Source organism: Eretmochelys imbricata, chromosome 13 (assembly GCF_965152235.1).
Source record: "Eretmochelys imbricata isolate rEreImb1 chromosome 13, rEreImb1.hap1, whole genome shotgun sequence".
Classification (NCBI taxonomy): domain Eukaryota; kingdom Metazoa; phylum Chordata; order Testudines; family Cheloniidae; genus Eretmochelys; species Eretmochelys imbricata.
The window spans coordinates 2,321,026-2,343,500 of record NC_135584.1 but is presented as its reverse complement, the minus strand read 5'-3'; the positions used below and the strand labels follow the sequence as shown (position 1 = coordinate 2,343,500).

The 22,475-nt window shown below is 44.2% G+C and overlaps 1 protein-coding gene across 3 annotated transcripts; it reads left to right on the top strand.

The window, feature by feature from the left end:
- The first annotated feature begins 4,370 nt into the window (after positions 1-4,370).
- On the top strand, positions 4,371-20,732 carry KIF3B (kinesin family member 3B). Of its 3 annotated transcripts, XR_013347758.1 has the most exons (10): positions 4,371-4,423; positions 11,347-12,797; positions 13,433-13,534; positions 14,254-14,376; positions 14,488-14,606; positions 14,812-14,925; positions 15,686-15,791; positions 16,279-16,457; positions 16,730-18,569; positions 19,781-20,732. XR_013347758.1 is itself a non-coding variant. In XM_077831990.1 (9 exons), exons 2-9 carry the CDS (start codon positions 11,415-11,417, stop codon positions 16,821-16,823), a joined length of 2,220 nt encoding a protein of 739 aa, XP_077688116.1. In that variant the 5' UTR covers positions 4,371-4,423; positions 11,347-11,414; the 3' UTR covers positions 16,824-20,732. The 3 variants fall into 3 exon arrangements, 1 of the variants encoding a protein (XP_077688116.1); XM_077831990.1 differs by having other exon boundaries at positions 16,730-20,732; XR_013347759.1 differs by lacking the exons at positions 16,279-16,457; positions 16,730-18,569; positions 19,781-20,732 and having other exon boundaries at positions 14,733-14,925.
- Positions 20,733-22,475: the final 1,743 nt, after the last annotated feature.

The window sequence follows — 22,475 nt, the reverse complement described above, 5'->3', positions numbered from 1 at the left end:
CCTGTCCGCAGGCGCCACCCCTGCAGCTCCCATTGGCCGCAGTTCCCAGCCAATGGGAGCTGTGGGGGCGGCGCTTGGGGTGGGGGAAGCATGCAGAGCAGCACCCCCTGGCTGCCCCTACACGTAGAAGTTGGAGTGGGGCCATGCTGCTGCTTCCGGAAGCAGCACGGAGCAGCCCCCGACCCTACTTCCCGGCTAGAGCGCAGCAAGCCCCAGACCCTGCTCCCCAGCGGGAGCTCGAGGGCCAGATTAAAATGGCAGGTGGGCCAGATCCAGCCCATGGGCCATAGTTTACCTACCCCTGCCTTAAACTAAGGATGTATCTTCATTTTAAAAAGAGCGTGACCTGCTGATCAAGAAAAGATTGAAAGGATAAGCTGGAATTTCCTGTCATCATTTCTTAAAAAATCATCAGACACTTGAGAATGGAAACCATTAACATCTTAAAACACACTGGAGTGTAAATTAGAGCTGCCACCTTTCTGAAAATGGAATGCTGAACAGTTACAGAAAACTTGCAAAGGGCTGTGGGTAGCAGCCCAAGCTCCAGAAACCTGAGGGGTTTAGAGCCTGAGATGCAATTTCCTTTATCTCTTACAAAATCCTTTAAAATGTCAACAACCCCCAAGGCTGAGATATGCCCCAATTTAAGTTTATACAGTCTTTCAGCTCGATTCTGTGTTCTGCTATATGCAGCTTGTGTCAAAACTCAAGAAGCATGGCAAATGGAATATAAAGTTCAGAGGGCAAGCTGCCTATGCATGGATTTATTCCTGTGAAATTCCAGAGCTCAGGAATGTATATGCTACTGGGCATGCAGTATGGGAGGTAGACACACTGCTCCAACCATAAGACTCTCTCTTTCCTGCCTCTAAGCATGTAGTAATTACCTAACTAAGGACAATGGTTGTCCCCTCATCTCCACCAAAGACCTGTGGGCTTGGCCCCAAATTCTTCAGTGATCTTTGCGACAGGCTGCTACCCCTACACATACCCGTGACCAGTGCTCCCCATCCCCAGACATCTTGCATTCCCCCTCCACCACACATCCATTCCCTCCCACCTTCATCCTGCATTCCATCCTCTGCAACCCCATACAGATCCATAGCAATGCATGGCTGGAAAGGACCTCAAAAGGTCATCAAATCCACCCCTCTGTGCTGGGTCAGGATCAAGTAAACCTAGACCATCCCTGACAGGTGCTTGTTCAACATGTTCTTAAAAACCTCCAACAATGAGGATTTAACAACCTCCCTTGGAAGCCTAGTCCAGAACTACCCTTAAAATTAGGACATTTTTCCTAACATCTAACCTAAATTTCACTTGCTGCAGATTAAGCCAATTACTTCTTGTCCTACCTTCATAGAATCATAGAATACCAGGGTTGGAAGGGACCTCAGGAGGTCATCTAGTCCAATCCCCTGCTCAAAGCAGGACCGATCCCTAATTTTGCCCCAGATCCCAAACGGCCCCCTCAAGGATTGAACTCACAACCCTGGATTTAGCAGGCCAATGCTCAAACCACTGAGCTATCACTCCCCCAGTGGACATGGAGAACAATGATCACCATCCTCTTTATAACAGCCCTTAACATATAGTCAGACTTATCAGATCCCCCCTCAGTTGTCTTTTCTGAACACTAAACATGCCCATTGTTTTTTTTTAACTTTTCCTCATAGGTCAGGTTTTCTAAACTTTTTATCATTTTTGTCAGGTTTCAGAGTAGCAACCGTGTTAGTCTGTATCCACAAAAAGAACAGGAGGACTTGTGGCACCTTAGAGACTAACAAATTTATTAGAGCATAAGCTTTCGTGGGCTACAGCCCACTTCATCAGATGCATAGAATGGAACATATAGTAAGTATTATATATATATATATATATATATATATATATATATATGTATACACACACAGATAAGTTGGAAGTTGCCATACAAACTGTGAGAGGCTAATTAGTTAAGATGAGCTATTATCAGCAGGAGAAAAAACTATTGTTGTGATACTCAAGATGGCCCATTTAGACAGTTGACACGAAGGCGTGAGGATACTTAACTTTATGGAAATGGATTCAATATGTGTAATGACCCAGGCACTCCCAGTCTCTATTCAAACCCAAGTTAATGGTATCTAGTTTGCATATTAATTCAAGCTCAGTTTCTATTTCCCTAAAGTTAAGTAATTTCATTTTATTTCAGACCAATTCTCTAATTTGTCAAGGTAATTTTGAATTCTAATCCTGTCCTCCAAAGTGCTTGTAAGCCCACCCAGCATAGTGTCATCTGCAAATTTTATAAGCATATTTTCCATTCACTTATCCAAGTCATTAATGAAAATATTGCATAGTACCGGACCCAGGGGTGACCTTAGTGGAACCCTACTAGAGAAACCCTCCCAATTTGACAGCGAACCATTGGTACCTACTTTTTGAGTAAGTCTTTCAACCAGCTGTGTACCCACCTTATAGTAATTTGCTCTAAACCACATTTCCCTGTGAGACTGTCAAAAGCCTTACTAAAATCAAGATATAGCACATCTCCTATTTCCCCCTATCCACTAGTATCTTAACAGGAATCAAAGTTAGGCTGATTGGTCTAGAATTCCCCGAGTCATCTTTGTTCCCTTTTTTAAACATAGGTACTATGTTTGCCCTTTTCCAGTCTTCTGGGACCTCACCTGTTGTTCATGAGTTCTTGAAAATACTTGCTAACGATTCTGAGATTGCTTCAGCTATTTCCTAAAGTACCCTATGATGAATTTCATCCAGCTCTGCCAAATTGAATACATCTAACTTAACTAAATATTCTTTAGCCGTTCTTCCCCTATTTTGGCTTGTGTTCCTTCCCCCTTGTTAATATTAATTGTGTTGAGTCTCTGGTCACCATTAACCTTTTTAGTAAGATTGAAGCAAAACTGGCATTAAACGTCTCAGCCTTCTTGATGTCACCCATTATTAGCTCTCCTTCCAGAGGACCTAGGGTTTCCTTTGTCTTTCTGTAGCTCCTAATGTATTTTAAAACCTCTTATTTCCTTTTATGTCCCTTGCTAGGTGCAACTCATTTCGTGCTTTAGCTTTTCTGATTTTGTCCCTGCATGCTTGTGGTATTCTTTTGTACTCTTCCTTATCAATTCATCCATGTTTCCACATTCCATAGAATTCCTTTTTGATTTTAAAGATTGCCTGATGGAGCCATATTGACCTCATGCTATTCTTCCAATATTTTCTTCACATTGGGATAGTTTGTGTTGCACCTTGAAGACTGAAACTTCCAGCTCTCCTGAACTCCTTTTTCCCTTAGATTTTCTTCTTACTTGTGATTTTTTTTAATTGGTTAAAGTCTGTGGGTTTTTTGTTTTGTTTTTTAAATTCCATTGTTTTTATTCTGATACTCTCACTCCTTCCCTTCATTAGAATCATGAACTCTATCATTTTTTGTTTCAGAGTAGCAGCCATGTTAGTCTTTCTATCATTTCTTGACCACTTTCACCCAAATTGCCCTCAACCTTCAGATTTGCATCTTCCTGTTGGTCAGAATCAAGTCAAGAATGGCTGCCCCCAGTTACATCCTTGACTTTCTGAAATAAAAAGTTGTCCCTAATATGTTCCAAGAACTTATCGGAAATATGGTTTTGCCATCTTACTTTTCCAACAGCTGTCTGTCTAGTTAAAGTCCCCCATTACTACCACTCCCTCCCACCCCCGTCCTGCATGTCTCCCCCTGGCCCCACACGTCCACTCCCTCCCACCCCTGTCCTGCATGTCTCCCCCTGGCCCCACACGTCCACTCCCTCCCACCCCGTCCTGCATGTCTCCCCCTGGCCCCACACGTCCAATCCCTCCCACCCCCCTCCTGCATGTCTCCCCCTGGCCCCACACGTCCACTCCCTCCCACCCCCGTCCTGCATGTCTCCCCCTGGCCCCACACGTCCAATCCCTCCCACCCCCGTCCTGTATGTCTCCCCCTGGCCCCACACGTCCACTCCCTCCCACCCCCGTCCTGCATGTCTCCCCCTGGCCCCACACGTCCACTCCCTCCCACCCCAGCCCTGCACTCCTCCCCTATTGTCTATGGTCCCCACCCTGCATGTCTCCCCCGACATCCGCTCCCAAGCCACTTCCTTTCCTCCCCCCCGGGGCTCCTTTATCTGCCCTTCGGTTCCCCCCTCCCGCCAGGTGCACCCAGGTGCCCGGATGGAGCTCGCCGTGGTCGGGCGGGGCTCGTTGCTAGGGAAGCGAAGGCGCCTCGTCTCTGTCCGGTCGCCAAGGAAGTGAGACCGGTTGCCAAGGCGGCCTGTGGGGCCGGTTGCTAAGGAAGTGATGGCGTGGGGGCGGGCGCGCGGGTTGCCAAGGAAGTGAGCGGCGGTCGATCCCCCCGTTTCCGGTGCAGCGGGAGTGGCGGCGGGGCTCCATGGTGACAGCGCAGGTGAGTCCCGCACTGACCCCCCCCCCTCCGCCTCCCATTCACAGGGTCCGAACCGGGCCTGAAAGGGCCCCAGCGGGGGGATGCGCTGCGGGGGTGGGGGGCTTCGTAGCGACCGGCAGGGAGCCCCCTCCCCATCAGAGGGGCGAGCAAAGGAGGGGCGGCAGTGCTGTTGCACACGCCTATCCGCGTCGGGGCGTGAAAAGGAGAGATGGCAGCCGTGTCGTGCACGTGTGTGCGCAAAGGAGGACCGGCAGTCCCTGTTGCACATGCGTGTGTGCACCTGGGTGTGCAAAGGTGGGACGCCACCCCGTTGCACGCGCGTGTGCGTGCCTGGGTGTGCCAAGGTAGGACGGCACCCCCTGTTGCACGCGTGTGGGCGCACCTGGACATACAAAGGTGGGACGGCAGTCCCTGTCACATATGCGTGTGCATATCTGGGCGTGCAAAGCAGGGACGGCAGCCCCTGTCATGCATGGGTGTGTGTATCTGTATGCAAAGGGGGCATGGCAGCCCCTGTCATGCATGCATGTATACACCTGGGCATGCAAAGGAGGGAGTGTTTCCACCCAGATGAGCATGTGAAGGAGGAACCAATTCCATGAGTATAGAAAGGAAGAAATCTCTCCTGTGGACATGTAAACGGGTACTTTTCTTTCCCCCATCCCTTTCCTATGCATGTGTCAACCTCTTAATCGGATTGCTGTGTATTTTCAGAATGATTTCTGTGGAGTTACAGGCTGTTGGTGATCTCATAACCCACTGCAATAGCTTTGAGTTCTCTCCACCACAAAGTTCACTATTGCTCAGCTGCATTTATTGTGTGTTATCATGACATTTAATGTCATATCTGAGATCTAATGTGTCACAGTACCTACAGTATAGGATTGTTAGTCTGTATAGTGTGGTTCTCGTGTTGGTTTGAAGCTGAAAGCGGACACTCAGAAACTTTGTGATCTCATAACCAGAGATGAAGTTACAGCCTTAAATGTTCATGTAGCTTGGGGTTTACATAGCTCTCTGTAAGCTCTGGTGGGAGGAAGGTATCTGGGAAGTAATAATGCCCAAACAGTGTTGGGATTGTAATGGGCAGCAGATTAAACATGGGTTTGCATTATCATATGGCAACAAAAAAGGAGCAAAGGGGTGATGGTCCCTTTCTGTGGTATGATCACACCTGGGATAATCTGTTCAATTCTGGGCACTTCTTTAGCAGAGAGTGAGAGAGAAAAAATTAGTGGGAAAGACCAACAGAGTGGGGGTAGAAGGTATTGGGTTCTGAGAAAATATTAAAAGAACTAAATGCAGTTAAGTGAGTACATAAGTCTACAAATATCTGAAGACCGTACACAGCAAGAAGGGAATGTAGTTATTTAGGATGATGCTTGGCGGTATAACCAAAGTACGGAGATGCGATTTTGAAAAGTAAGAATTAGGCTGCATATTAACAAAGTCTTCCTGACAGAAAGACCTGTTAAGTTTTTCAGATATAGCTGCTCCTTTGCTTGGGAGTATTAAAAATAGAGAGGTTAAAGCACACTAGCATATGTTCAGTATGGTATCAGTCCTGTATTGGCCCATGGACTGTTCACTACCATCTCTGATTTCTAAAATTCTAATGATTAAATGTGACAATTTGTGAGATCACTTATTTTTTTTCCGGGTATGACTTCATAGTGTAGTAAAAGAGAATAGGGCTTAAAATTCTTCCTGCAATCATTCAGGGCAAAATTTAAAATACACTAATCTCAGTCTTGAAGTCTAATGGATTAGAGGCCATTTGGGATTTTATCCAGATCTCTTTAGATTTACTGGTTTCATGACGAACAACTGTTAATCATAGCATACAAATAAATGGTGCTGTGACGCAAAGCAAGTGATAGTTTACAAGCCCCTCTATCTCCAGCTGTTTCTTGTAATGCAAATTTTGCAATATAATTTTTGGTGACTATAAAATATGCAGTATAAATTGTCCTTTAATTTTTAGGTGAGACAAATTTCTGTTCAGATTCCCTAGAATAATTTATAATGCTTTCACGGGGAAGAAGAGTTCAACGAATTAATACACAAGTAACTGTTAACAACAGCAACCAGCAGCAATGGAAATGAATCATGATGAGTTAGCATGACAATAGTGCAAATCAGGGATGAGATGAGATGAAGGAACTGACTTGTTTGTGGCAAAAGTAGATCTGAGATGTGCATTTGAGCAAAGGCAGTCCTAGGTGACTGACAAATAGACAACATAATTCTCACTAAATATATATAGGATACCAAACTGAGAGAGTGAGTGGTTGATTCCTCTGCTGTTATGTGTATTTTCTCTTACATTCAAGATGGCCACATGTGAATAGCAATATGCCCTCGTACTGAAAAAAAATCTACCAGAAGATTAAATGAACCTAGGATCACATAATCCTAGTCAATATCTCTTGCGGAAGGTGCCAGAGATAGAGGCAAGAGGATAACATTAAAAATAAAACACACCTCTGGTTCTGCTGCTGAATGAATTTCACTTGTGAATAAAAAGTTAGTCTGTTGTTGATAAGGTACATCCCCAGCAGTATTAATTATTGTGTTGTTTTTGTTTTTCATAAACTTTTTGGCCCAAGAAGAATCTGGAGAATATGTCTTGTATATAGTTTTGATTAACAGAGTCTGCTTCAAAGAATCCTATACGACAGTTTGCTGCTACAAACGTTAGTTTAATTTGTTTGACAGAAGAGTGTTACCGAAGCAGTCGGAGATGGTCTTATTCAAAGATTATCCACATTGATTAGAGGTGGCATTTCTGTAACAGATCATAGCCCATGCTTTCAGAATCTCATGAACATTTCCATGCCTAATTTGAACGTACGTATGGTGGTAAAGGTGCAAACAGATGCACATTCATTTTTGTCCATGCGGTTCTGAGATATTTTCAGTTGCAGGAATTCTGCATGCCAGGGCAGAGGTGGAGGGAGAATCATATGTGTAGGTGACATTCACAAGTTTATCAGCAAAGAAGGAGGGTATGCTTTGTGTGCTTTTACAAGTCTTCAATCTGACTTTCATATTTTCTCTAGACTGGCATTTTAAAATATGTATTCCTTTCTGTCCAGGTAGTGAGCCTATCCTTATTGGAGTTGTGAATCAGGAGGGAAAAGATCACTGTATTTTAGTCAGTAGCATCTGGAGACTCATTGGCTATACACTGTATTGAATCCTTTGTGCAAGTCTATAAAGCACTGCAGATACTTAGCCACTTTGGTTAACTCGATGCACGGTCCGGATCATCTACTTTGAGTTCTAAGTGTCTTCATATGGCATACCTTCTCCATGCAGGGAGGCAAGCAGTTTCCATTAAGGCATTGAGATAATTTTAAAGGTCTTACTGAAATTTCAGTAAATATTATTACATGTGTTTCTTCGGTGCTCTAAGATTACCTCCTGTTCTTATAAATGCCTTGTTCCCAGCATGGGCATTGGGATAGAAAATGTTGCTGGTCCTTTAGGTCTACACCTGAACTTCTCAGGAGGTACCCTCAAGGACAGAGACAAGATGCAATTACAGAATCAAAAATGTAGTCCTCAAGTGTGGTATTTTTGCTACAGATCCAGCTAGCATTAGAATAGAGGGAAAGCCCTGAGGGACCCAAACAAATTGACTTTGAAATGTTTCCAACAGCTGGACCTAAGTATAAAGCAAGTTCAGAAAAGCCCATCTAGGATTTAAACAGGCATCCTTCTTAGAGGGTTCATTTTTTAAAAATTGGTTTGTCTGAAACCTTTCAGTTGCGTTCTATGAGCTATGCAGTCACATACTTTTGGTGGCAGCCCATTGATGAATGGCTGCACATTTTCTTTTAAAGGGAAGCTCAATGTGCTAATGACTGGGGATGGATGAGCATGTTTCACCATCTCCAGGTGTCTCCTCATTACAGAACCCATAAACTGCGGGGCTTTGTGAATCAAATTGTTATGTAGCATGAGTTTTGTCTAATGCAGAACCTTGTAAAACTAGATGGCATTCGATCACTTAGTACTTTAGATCTTGGTTGTGGAATATATTCCATCATTTCTGGGTTCTGGAGCAGAGCTGGCCTAGACAAAGAATCCAAATAAAGGTATATTGGGACGAGAATAATTATGCCATAGATCTGTTGACCCCGTGACATCTAGAGTACGTATGGCTATCTTCAGCTTAAGATGTATGAGTTGAAGCTGGGGGAAACTGGTGTTACTTTGCAAGCCCCAACCCTAAAGTAGTAGTTACACTAGAAGAAGGTGGAGTATGATCAAAGACCCATGTACTTTTTGCTCGTGTTATTTATTTTGATATTAAGTTTAATTTATTTTATTCTTTTCTCTAATTTTTAAGGACAGGGTCCTCGGCCTCTCATAACAAGTGGTGCAAACGGGCCTTAAACCAGCCTTAGGAGGGAGGAATGTCAGGCTGATGTAAATCTGGTATCCTGAGTCTCCCATTCTCCATCTCTCAGCTCCATGCAGAATATGTATTGGGGCTGGCTACGAGGGGATAGGGGCATGATGGGAGTTGGAGGATGAAGATCCAGGACCAGACTCAGTGCACTTCGCTGATCCCTTGTCAGCTTAGTTGTCCCAGGTCATATAAGTTATAATAGCCTATGGCTGCTCTAACTTGCACTAGGGGCTGGTTCAGGACCAGAGAGTTATAAACATAACCTAGAGCCATCTTTATGGCTTCTTCCTACCCACTCCCCTATGCTAATTGTGAATTGGGACCTGCGTCCTCTATTTTTAACATGCTACAGATGTTTGTATTGCAAATGCATAACTGCACCATAGATGTTGGTAGGGAGGAACCTGAAGGCTTTGGCAACGATCGGGAAGGGAAGCTGAGTTTTACAGCTTTTAATACTGTATGGGAATACTCCTTCCACCCACCTTATGAGCATAGTTGGTGGTGACTTGAAAGTTTGTCATAACCAGCAATGCAATCCTTAACAGCAAAAAGCTGTCTGATTGCGCCTGCCTCAGCATCATCCACTATCTCTAACATCCACAACAAGCACAGTAGTTAAATTAAGTGTTGATATTTAATTGCCATTTGGTTTCAGAGTTAACACACCATTAAGATGAATAGGGATGGTTTACTCTGCTTTCCTAAGTGTGCAGACAACTCTGCCTTGGTTTGTGCCAATTCACATTGAAGGTTTTCTTTGCAATGTTAAGGACTACAAATACATTTGTGTGTGTGTGAGAGAGAGAGAGAGACTGTTTAGCCCTGGTACACACTACAAATTTCTATCAGTATAACTACATCTCTCAGGGGTGTGGAAAAACCACACTCCTGAGTGATGTAGTTATACAAACCGAACTCCTGGTGTAGACAGTGTTATGTCAACGGGAGGGCTTCTGTCGACATAGCTACAGCCTCTTGGGGAGGTGGAGTTACCTATGCCAATGGGAGAAGATTTCCTGTTGTTGTAGGCAGCATCTTCATGAAGCGCTACAGTGGCAGAGCTGCACCAGTGCAACTGCGGCACTGCAGTGCTGTAAGTGGGGACAAGCCCTTCGATTCTGCCACATGTTTATATCACAGACAGTCGATTCTGCATCAAATTCCAGGGCTCTGGAAACACAGACCACGCTAGGTATAATAGTTGAAAGGTGAAAATAAAGCTTTATGGGTTTCTCTTGAATCCTGGCAGCTACGGCAGTTCCATTAAAGATTTATTATGCTGTAATTAGACCTACAAAAGGTGACTTAAAATGTAGCAAAGAAAAGGAAAAAGCATCCATGGTACTTTTCCAGGCAATATCTTTCCTTTAAGAGATCCTAGAGATGAGTTTTAAACTTGTGGCCAGAAACTGAAGCACTGCATCTTTCTGATGACATAACATGTAAATAACATAGGACTAATTAAATCTGAATCCTGACCCTGAAGTGCCAGAACCCAAATGTGACTCCCTCCAGAATCCAGTGTATTTATATAGAATCTCACAGTCTGTCAGGTGCTGCTGCAGTAAAAACAATCAAGGACAATTTTTAGGCAACTAAAAATGCAGGCAGTTAAAGCTGGTAGTGTATAAGAGGCTGCACAAAGGCTGCTGTTCACCAGTTCCTTTTTGTCCTGTGATGGTGCTCTGTGACCTTCCATTTCTCTGCAGTATAAGGGCAGCTGAAGAGGGGGAGGCAGCAGCATTAGGTTAATGTAACTGTTTGATGCCCTTTCCCTGAAATTAAATGTGCTGTGCCAGGAAGGGTTTTGGCAGGGGAGTGGCTGCTCTAAGCTCTTCATTATGAAATGAAAATGTTTAGTAACAGCAGGTAGTTTTAATAAGAGGCATCTTTCTAAATTTATGTATAAGTTCTTCAGATGTGTCCTGAATTTATAATTTTGCTGGATGAGTTGAGGCTCTTGATCTAAACACTGATATGGTTCCTCGCAAGAACCTCTAAACAGCATCTTTAATGCAGTAGGCAGCAGCATAAGCACCAGATAAAGTGACTCAAAAGTCATGTGTATGTTAGATTGATAAGGGCTGTGGTTTGAACCTGAAGCTAATGCTTTTAATTGACTATTCCAAACCAGAATGTAGAAGAAGTTGATTGCAATGGGTTTAACTAATAAAAAAAAGTGTTAAACAGCATTTCTAATTTTTTTTAAAGGGAAGGGAAAGGGGTAAATTGACCAACTATAGTGATTTTATTTCATGAAGATTCTTTGCAACGTTTCTTTATGTAACAAAATATTAATCCATATGTAAGATTTTGAGAGATTGTTTCAAATAGATGAAGGCTTTTAAAAATGTTTACCTGAACTGTTATTTTTGTGCTTCAGAATCCATCACAGGTCAGGTGACCCAAAGCCTGCAGAATTAAATGAGTTGAATCTGTGCCTTTGCCCAAAAAATGACTGAAAGCTGTAGTCACACGCCCTTCCTTTGTTTATTTCTAGGTTTTCAGCGCTCCTGGCCTTCCTGGATCACCTGTCTGTCAAATCTCCCCTGCCACCGTCCTGTCATCATGTCAAAGTTAAAGAGTTCTGAATCCGTCAGAGTGGTGGTGCGGTGCCGGCCAATGAATGGGAAAGAAAAGGCAGCTTCATATGACAAAGTTGTTGATGTGGATGTCCAGTTAGGGCAGGTATCAGTGAAGAATCCCAGGGGAACATCTCATGAGCTGCCTAAAACTTTCACCTTTGATGCTGTCTATGACTGGAATTCCAAGCAGTTTGAACTTTATGATGAGACCTTTAGACCTCTGGTGGATTCTGTCCTGCAAGGGTTCAATGGGACTATCTTTGCCTATGGGCAGACTGGGACAGGGAAAACATATACAATGGAAGGAGTGCGTGGTGACCCTGAAAAAAGAGGGGTCATCCCCAATTCGTTTGACCACATCTTCACCCACATCTCTCGATCTCAGAACCAGCAGTATTTGGTTAGAGCTTCTTATCTGGAAATATACCAAGAAGAAATCAGAGATTTGCTATCAAAGGATCAGTCCAAGAGGCTGGAGCTGAAAGAGAGACCAGACACTGGTGTGTATGTGAAGGACTTGTCATCTTTTGTCACAAAGAGTGTCAAAGAGATCGAGCATGTCATGAATGTGGGGAACCAAAACCGCTCAGTTGGTGCTACCAACATGAATGAGCATAGCTCCCGTTCCCATGCCATTTTTGTGATCACCATTGAGTGCAGCCAGGTGGGACTTGATGGGGAGAATCACATCCGTGTAGGAAAACTCAACCTAGTGGACCTTGCAGGCAGTGAACGCCAGGCCAAGACTGGAGCACAGGGGGAAAGGCTGAAGGAAGCTACCAAGATTAACCTCTCCCTTTCAGCTTTGGGCAATGTTATATCTGCCCTAGTAGATGGTAAAAGCACTCACATTCCATACCGGGACTCAAAACTAACTAGGCTACTTCAGGACTCACTAGGTGGCAATGCTAAGACTGTGATGGTGGCCAATATAGGCCCTGCCTCTTACAATGTAGAAGAAACTCTTACTACCCTGCGATATGCCAACCGTGCCAAAAACATCAAGAACAAACCAAGAGTTAATGAGGATCCTAAGGATGCGCTGCTACGAGAATTCCAGGAAGAAATCGCTCGGCTCAAGGCACAATTGGAAAAACGGTCTGTTGGTAAAAGAAAGAGGAGAGAAAGGAGAAGAGATGGTGGGGAAGAGGAAGAGGAGGATGGAGAAGAGGGTGACGAAGGGGATGACAAAGATGACTACTGGAAGGAGCAGCAGGAAAAGCTGGAAATTGAGAAGAAAGCTATTGTAGAGGATCACAGCTTAGTGGCAGAAGAAAAGATGAGGCTGCTAAAGGAGAAGGAGAAGAAGATGGAGGATCTCAAGCGAGAGAAGGAAGCAGCAGAAATGCTGGGTGCCAAAATCAAGGTAGAGTGCTTGTTGGACTCCTTGAAGGGAATGTTCTCTGCGTTTAAGGAAGGATGGCAGTTCATCAAATTGGGACAATAACCTTGTAGAGAAAGTTTCAGAGTAATGGTGAGAGGAGGTGCCTGGGTCAGAAGTTTTAAAAATCAACTTTATGTAGACAGAGGTGGGAATTCCTTTAAAAATTGAATTTAGAATTAGTGGTTCACATTTGTAAGATGTTTTATATAATTTATAAACTGTGGTTGTAGAACCTACTTGTAGGACCTTGGGAAGTCAATACAAGAGATTAAATGTGATATACACACTTCTTATAGTGCTGTAACTTCTAAGTAACAAGCTTCATTCTGTTACTGATTATTATGTGTGAAAGCCTCCATCTCAACCTCTCAAAATGTGGGACAGATTGCCACAATGGAGAACACAAGACAAATTACTAGTGCATTAACCTTACAATTATGTAGGATTTGACCGAGAGAACAATTTCCATAACAACAGGTTTAAATTTGGCTGTTCAGTCAGTGACACCCGTTATAAAGGAGAGTTCAGTGGTAAGTATGTAAGGAATTGTTTTTTTTAAAAGGATGGGTTACATGGCTGCTTGAGAGGTTAACCTCTCGGTATATTTTTTCTTTCAGGCAATGGAAAGTAAGCTCCTTGTTGGAGGGAAAAACATTGTGGATCACACAAATGAACAGCAGAAAATCTTGGAGCAGAAACGTCAGGAAATTGCAGAACAGGTAAGAGGTGGGAAACAGTTTGTTATTTTGTGGCAAAGAGCTGCTATTCTAGACCTTTCAGAAAACATGAAGGTAAGAGAAACTATAAACTAGTGTTCTTGAGATTAATGATTGATCCCTAGCCCTAGTTTAATGATTACTGGCAAAAGAGAGATAAAAAGGGCTTGTGTCCTTCTTACTGCTTTATGATGTATAGAGAAGGCCTGTAATCTTTTTTTTTTCCTCATTGTTTTTTACATTAGAGACTCTGGTCCTGTCTTGGTTAGAAATTTCTGTGGTGGAGGACTAATGAAATGATATCCTCATAAGACGCTAGAGGGTGAAAGCTGCAGCAGTTAAATGAGGGGAGGGATATTTAGTCAGACTATTTACAACTTTTTCTATTTTGTGTTTTTGTTGGTGCATATTTAACTACAATGACTAATTAAGATTTTGGAGAAAGAAAGTCCTTGCTACGGTTTCAACACTCCCACTCCTTTAACTGAGTTTATTCATAATAAATATCCTATGCGGCGCCCAACAAACCCTTCAAAGTCAAATAAACACAGGGTTGATGTTCCTGATATTTCTAAGGTAAAAAACAACTTGAAATTGGAATCTAAATCAAGAATCCTGGATCCCAGGCAAAAGGGATGCCTTGGATGTGGCTTTCATGTATGCAGGCACCGAAAGCAGCAATATGACAGTGTTGATCTAATCTTGTTTGTGGTATTCCTTAGAAACGTCGGGAGCGAGAAATCCAGCAACAGATGGAAAGTCGGGATGAGGAAACACTGGAGCTAAAAGAGACCTATAGTTCCCTACAGCAAGAGGTGGACATTAAAACCAAAAAACTCAAAAAGGTAAAAAGTAAATAATGCTAGATCGGATGGATTAGAAACTGAATGGCACTGCATGTGAAGGTGATAACAACATTGCACAGTCATTGCTCTGGTTCTTCTCACCTGTTCCAGCTTTTTTCCAAGCTGCAAGCTGTGAAGGCAGAGATCCATGATCTCCAGGAGGAGCACATCAAGGAGCGGCAAGAACTGGAACAGACCCAGAATGAGCTTACCAGGGAGTTAAAGCTAAAGTAGGTCCCATTGCTCCATATGCTGCCCTTAACTCTTGCTAAAGGTATTTTATTCTTGGGAGTGGATTGCAAACCAACTGCTTACAGAACAAGAGACAGAACTAGAAATTCCTTCTCTTTTTCTAGGGCTGTGTTGGAGAGATGGTGGGATGTTAATTCTCCTATTTGCATATGTCCCATTTTTGTTCTTGCCTGTTATCTACAGGCACCTGATTATTGAAAACTTTATTCCACTGGAGGAAAAGAACAAGATCATGAACAGATCTTTCTTTGATGAAGAGGAAGACCAGTGGAAACTGCATCCCATAACTCGGCTGGAGTGAGTTTACCCCCTAACCTTTCTTTAAAACTGGGTCACATGAAGACTTCAAGCTGGCCAAAGCAAGATTCTCCATATAGTTTTAGCCTCATCCAGTAAGAGTTCTTAAAGTCAGAATGAAGTTCTAGCCAAACTGTAACCTGAGTATAATAAAGGTGAAAGCAAAGTTAGGAAAACTCTAACCTGTGAGGAGAGGAAGGAAGTTCTACTGATAGTCTTACATATATATATATATATATATATATATATATAGCATCTTTCTTCCAAAGGATTGTGAATTGCTTTGCAAACTACATATAGTACTGTGTTCGTGATTTAAAAAGTCAACAGATTCAACATATCTACTACCATAGTTATTTCCTATTTTAAATATAAGCTATCTCAGAGGCCAGTGTATAGGAACTGTTGACAAATCCTGACTCTATATATATGAGGTTCCAAAGAGCAAATGTAGAATGAAAGGGCCAGAGGAATGTACATCATCCTATGGTTTGTACTATAGGAATGTGTAGGAATCCCACAGTAAGCACAAAACAACAAATTGTAGAGGCTAACTTGTGAAGGACTGTATCTAATACCACTTGCTTGGGTTTTTACTGTTCAGTTGGAGCACATTCCCAGGTGCCTGTAGCAATCTTCTTTTTCCAAATAGATACACTGGATTGCCTCAGGGCATTGCAGATATTTTGATTTATTCAAATAATGAGAAATCTTTTTAGTTTTTGGCATGTGAAAGATTCCGTACTCATCTCCTTTTCAGTAACCAGCAGATGATGAAAAGGCCAGTGTCAGCAGTGGGATACAAGAGGCCTTTGAGTCAGCATGCCAGGATGTCCATGATGATTCGTCCAGAGGCCCGGTACAGGGTAAGCCCAAACATGGATGCAGCCTGCATCTGTTTACCTCTTGTATTCAGAGGAGTATGAATTTCTGAGAATATATAGTTGTCCTACATAAACTGTGTGACAGATGCAGAAGACTGTGGAGAGGAAGCTTCCCTCCTGACATATTAAAAATGTGTCTTAAACCCAGCGGTCTGGTGTTGCTCAAGAAGAGTTTTTGACCTTCATGCTGCTGCTAAGTTACCTTCACCTAGTGTTGATCAGAAGTGATAAAGTAAAAGCTTAAGCAGGGTGATAGGAAAGTCACAAGCCAGAGAGAATGCAGTGGCCCGAGAACAGTCTTTGTGACAAGGGTAATGTGACCACGAGCACAAGGGAAATATATGCTTCCAATAAATCTAGGAGTTCTGGTAACAATCCTTATCAAAGTGTGGAATACGTCAGTACAGTGAGTGGAAAGTATGAGTATGTGTGGACATTGATGGTTCCGGTTCTGCTTCCACTTTCTCAGGCAGAAAATATTGTGTTACTGGAGCTAGATATGCCTAGCCGAACAACCAGAGACTACGAGGGCCCAGCCATTGCTCCTAAAGTGCAGGCTGCTCTAGAAGCAGCTCTGCAGGATGAAGATGAGATACAGGTGGATGCCTCCACTTTTGAGAGCATGTCAAATAAAAAATCGAAATCCAGGTGAGTCAAGTTGTAGAAAGTAGGTTATATCCACCTCTGTCCATTGGACCCCAGTCAGCAATGTATGCATGCATAGGGTCACTGTCCGTCTGCAGGACTGGTCAGTGAGATGAAAACTAAATTAGCCCTGAGGTAGGTGGAGAGAGATGGGTAAACAGGGCAGAGGAGCAAGCTGAGATTGTTAGAGAATTATATCCAGTCAAACTCATTCAGCTTTTGGGAGATTCGTTTTGATGTGTAACAGGCAACTTTCTTTGTTTTTACTTCTTCAGGCCTAAAACTGGAAGGAAATCGGGGGGATCCTCTTCCTCAGGCACCTCTGGGTCTCAGCTCTACCCACAGTCCCGGGGGCTGGTTCCTAAGTAAAAACAACAATTCCTCTCCAGGGCGTGAACAGCATTTACCTTCTGAGAGCAAAGACAAGTAAAAATCTGCAGAGAGGACTCTCAGCCAGACTCCAAGCCCTTTCCTTTGGGGAATAGCAATTGGCTTTTTGCAGTTTAACTGACTTGTGTCAAAATGTGCCAGTCCCAGGTGTGCTGAACCTTGCAGGAAAAGATTTGCTCACAATCTAGCAATCAGCCCCTATTGGGAACAGATTTTAGTTAGGAAATCAGAAATGCATGAGGTACGTTAAAGTGTGTTAGAAGCAATGGGAAGCATGAGGATCACCTCACAGCATCGCCCTCTCTCCTTCTGTTCCAGCCCCCCTGTACTGGGCTCTCTTGCTGTTGGGCAACAGGAAAGAGTTGAAAGTCATCTCAACAGAATCAACTCTCCAGAACCTCAGAATGAAAACTTAGGGAGGTTAAAAAGTGGAGGGTATATCCAAGCTTGACTAGGTGCACTGTTTTCCTCTTTCTGTTGAAAGAATGGCATCTTCATTTGGGGTTAGAGTTGGGTTGAACAATCCTGAGAAGGGCAGGATTGGAGATCTGTTTCCATGCACTTCACAGCTAGACCTTTCCACTTCCCTTTAGAAAAGTAGAACAAGGGAGGATCTTGGAAGTATATTTTGCTCCTATAGAATGGAAGCAATAGAAACTGAAGTTCTCTATCTGTTTACAGACATCAGTAAGAGCTCTTCTAAACTGACCTGCTAAAGACTCAACCCCTACTGGCAGGAACCACCTTGTCAAAGAATAAGTCTGCATACCAGTGCCAGATCCATACTAGCTCTCTTCCTCTCTCTTCTCCATCCCACACCTGGCTTTTTAGACCAGTTTCCATACTGAATATCTAAACCCCAGAGCTTGTATGGCCATTTTCTCAGATCTTCCACCATTTGTAGGAAATGTAGATCTAGCTTGGTGCTAGGTCTCTGCCAGGAGGCACACGTGGCCGGTTCTGCCATTCCCTATGACGTGGATGGAATCTGGAGCACTATGAGGCAAAGCCATATTAGACTTCACTTTTCTGATAAGTATGCAACCTTTCCCTTGATGTTATGAGGAGCTTCACTGCAGGAGCTTCCTTTTGTGTCTCATCCTGCTCCAAGTTAAGAACATTCCCTTTTCAGTCTTAAGCTTCCCTGAATATAGTGAGGCTAGGTGGGAATGAGGGCCATGTGTAATCACCAGTCTGGGGGTGCAAGGAAATCCGATATAAATCCCAAGGATGGTACACTGAAATTGAAAGGGGAAGAACTCCTGCTTTAAATGGTCTCTTTTGAAAGTTTGCCCTATGACTAATATCACAGGCCTGCATGGTCCAGTGGGGAGAGGGGAGCTGCTGTATTGGATGGGCTCAGAAGGCAGAGTAAGGTGTTCCTGTCTTGCGTCTCACTGTTCAGCTTGTAACTTTTAGTTCCTTGTATATTGAGAGTTGAGCTATTTTTTTCTTGATTGTTGTCAACTGTTGTCCTGTGATTGTTTTTTACCCATTACCTCTCCCTCGCAGATGACCTCTCACTAGACCGACCAGTGTATGAGAACTTGCCTGTTTTTAGAAATACTCTAATGTAGGGACTCTACTTTGTGTTCTTGTTAAGTATCCATTGACTGACTCTGTCCAGTCTGGAACAACTCCATTGTATCTGACCGCCATGAGCAGAAGGAACACAACACTTCTGGCATAAAGCTCTCCTCTGCATCTTGCTGGCATGGTGCCTTGGTGAGTCAGCTGCTCAGGCCTTTTGTCCTTTCTGCTTAACTTGGGTTAAGTTCTAACTCAGCTGCTTTGATTCAAGGAGTATATTTCTGGATGAGAACCAGATTAATATTTTTTTAAATTTTGATGGGCGGGGGGAGGAGAGTTTTGCCTATGGGTGAGGGAGGAGCCATCTGCTCATTTTCTGCTAACCTAATAATGGAAGCCTAACATAACTTTCTTTTTTGTAAACCACTGTTTCTGTACAAAAAGCCTTGTGATGGTCTCTTGTGGTATAAAACAGAGTGTCAACGTCCCATCCCCCCCCCCCCCCGGGTATATAATCTTGTTTACTTCATAATTGAAAAAGAGGATTGTATGGTTTAAGTATTCAGAGAATTGAAATGAGACAAAGTGACTGTACAGACTGCGATGGTACTATATACATCTATGCCTCTTCACTCACTACTATTCCATTGGGTTTCTGTATGAAATTTTGTAGTATTTCCCATGTGGCAGGAATAAGTGCATTGGAAATCACAGCCCAAACCCAGACTGTTCTGCTTTTACTCTTAATATGCTAGAACGGCTGATACCTCAGAAAGCCCTGTTTATAAATGCATATAAGTGAGGGTGAGAGAAAGAGAATGGGGTAAGCAAAGTATAAAATTGACTTTTAGTTAGCTTTACCCACAGCTCCATTTTAAACAGTATGTCCAGTGAATAAGAGATAATAAGCAAATCTCAGGGCAACAGCAGCTTTCAGCTTCTCACTCTGATTACCTACCCCTTGAGTAGATCCATAGGGTACGTCTACGCTGCAATTAAAAAATTGTGGCTGGCCTGGGACAACCAACCTGGGCTTGTGGGGCTCAGGCTAAGGGGCTATTTAATTGCAGGGTAGACAATCGGGCTCAGGCTGGAGTCTGGGCTCCAGGACCCTGCAAGGTCCCAGAGCTCAAGCTGGAGTCCAAGCCCGAACATCTACACCACAATTAAACAGCGCCTGAGCCCTGTGGGCCCAAGTCAGCTGGCACAGGCCAGCCACGAGTATCTAATTGCAGTGAGGACATACATTTTGTGGGGCAGCGATATTGGGATGAAGTGAATGCATGTGTCTTAAATTGTACAATGTTAGTGAAGTTCTGGATTGACATGTCTAAAAAGTTATCCTGCCAGGCTTGTCTCTCTCTGCTGCATGTGGGTATGATCTGAACCATCTGGGCTTCCTGCAGGTTAACAGCCAAAGAAGACAGGAAATCCACCAAGTTCCTGGAAGAGACCCTGGGAGAGTGTACACAATCAGTCTCTTCAGAGGACTGTTTAAAATCCTCCTCCTCTTTGCTCTGCTCTGTATAATTGGATACAATTTTATTTTTCAAGTTACATGCAGTAAAGGTAGCTTTTCTGTTCCAGAGTCAATTCCCACATGAAACCGAACACATAGGAATTACAGCACTTAACATTCTTAATATAGGTCTGATAGCCCCTTGTTGAAAGGTTTGCATGCTGCTTGAATCTTATAGAACATATACCTCTGTGATGACCTTTTGAACTGTAATGATGCAATATACAGACTTTTGGTTTGATACAGAACTCTCTAGCTGTAGTACTTCCTCACTGTGTCTAGATTCATTGCCAAGTTTCAGAGAAGCACTGATTCCTGTAAATCTGGATATTTTATCTGACCTGTCTTTTAATTTCTGATATCTGACCATACAACCAGGCCTTAAAAGGGGAAGAAGTGATTCTTGTGGCTTTCTTTCTACAGTGTTAAACACATAGACAAATGAGAAGAACATATGTGCACAATGCAAAAGCCATAATCAGATGCTCAGCTGGAACTGAACAAGAACAGTGGTGCCTGGCTGCTTTGCACCGTGCAGTGGTCATTTAGCTCCCTATGATCTAGGCACTTAATACCTTACCCTCCTCAACCCAATTTCTCTAGTTTCTGGAATGAAATGCCCAAGGATACTTGTGGGCACAACTGTCTTTGTGAGATTTCACTCCTTGGTCTTACACTGATCTTGACCTTTTCTTTGGCGACCTGTAGACAATGAACGTCCCTAGTTCTGTCAATAGGTTTTACAACTTATATTTATTTGTATCATCTCTTTTGGCTAGGAATGTAAAAGTGATCCTAAAGTAAGATATGTAATAAAATCAATCAGATTTATTGTATCTACCAAAACGTGTCCTTTCTTCATTCTTAAATGAATTTATAAATCATTGCAATGTTCACAAATCCTTAGGTGGCTGTAAAACACCAGGCCCTCATTCTATTAGAAAGTGTCTGCAGAAGCTAGCCTGTTATAACAATGGAATGTAAATGTCATTGTGACAGGTAGCCCCAGAGAATAGCATACTCTTGTTATTAACAGAATATGTATAGTTCAAGCCATAGCAGCACAAACGTCCTCGTTCCCCTCCCCGCAAATGTGGCTCACCTCTACCTTGGAGAGACCACTTGTGGGGCTGAAAGGGTAGGTTAGTCCTTTTGTCCTTTCTGCTGAATGACAAAAAGGGATCCAGTTAGTGGTAATTATGGTGGAGGTTTTTGTGATGTAAACATCTGGAAAATGGAGTGAGACCAGTAAGCTCATTTCATATAAGTCACTATATGGTCTCTAATGAAAGTTGAGTATTTTGGTTGGGAAAAAACCACTGTCTTTCTATTTTTTTAATTTATTACATGAAGCCTGGTGTTCTGTTCCTCAGGTATTTTATGACATGGCATGGTGAGGGACCTGTGTCCAAAAAAAAAAAAAAAAAAGCTCCAACGGAAAAACCCTAAGCATTCATTCTCTTCGAGCCTCTCTCACTACACACGCTCAGCAGTAAGACCCAGCTCTACAAAGGTATTTAGGCTCCTAACTTATATTGATATAAACAGAAGTTAGAAGCATAAAAAGGGGGAAGGTGTTCATACGGGGGTTTATGGCCCTGGGTCGGGGGGGGGGTTCACACAGGGGTGAATGGCTCTGAGTGGGGGGAGGTGTATGGCTCCAGGGGGGGTGGTCACACGGGGGTGAATGGCTCTGAGTGGGGGGAGGTGTATGGCTCCAGGGGGGGTGGTCACACGGGGGTGAATGGCTCTGAGTGGGGGGGGTCTATGGCTCTGGGGGGGTGGTCACACGGGGGTGAATGGCTCTGAGTGGGGGGGGTGGTCACACGGGGGTCAATGGCTCTGAGTGGGGGGGTCTATGGCTCTGGGGGGGTGGTCACACGGGGGTGAATGGCTCTGAGGGGGGGGGGTCACACGGGGGTGAATGGCTCTGAGTGGGGGGGGTCTATGGCTCTGGGGGGGTGGTCACACGGGGGTGAATGGCTCTGAGTGGGGGGGGTGGTCACACGGGGGTCAATGGCTCTGAGTGGGGGGGTCTATGGCTCTGGGGGGGTGGTCACACGGGGGTGAATGGCTCTGAGGGGGGGGGGTCACACGGGGGTCAATGGCTCTGAGTGGGGGGAGGGTGTCGGTAATGAGGCCTGGGGTGGCTCCTACGAGATCCCGGGGTCAGGGCAGGGAGCGGCTGGAGAAGGGGCCTGCGGGGCTGCCGGAGCCCCCCACCGGCGTGTGGGGACAATGGCCGCCTCCGGGCAGGGAAGCCGGGCCCGGCGGGGCCCTGTCAGCTAACGTGGGCAGGGCAATCACGGCTCAAGCCCAGCGTGCTTCCGTCACCGGCACGCCGGCCCTCGGCGGCCTGGTGCCGGAGAGCCTGCTGGGAGGTGTAGTCTCGGGGCTGGAGCGGCCCGTTTGCCGTTCGCGCCGGGCAGCGGTGGGACTACAATTCCCATCAGACCCTGCGGGTTGTTTTCCTTCAAACGGAAAAGCTCCCCGCCTCTTCCCCCCGCCAGAGCCGAGCGCGGGGGTTGGATTGTCCTGCCGAGGCCACCGTTGAGGAGGTCCCTCCCCCTCCACCTCGGAGC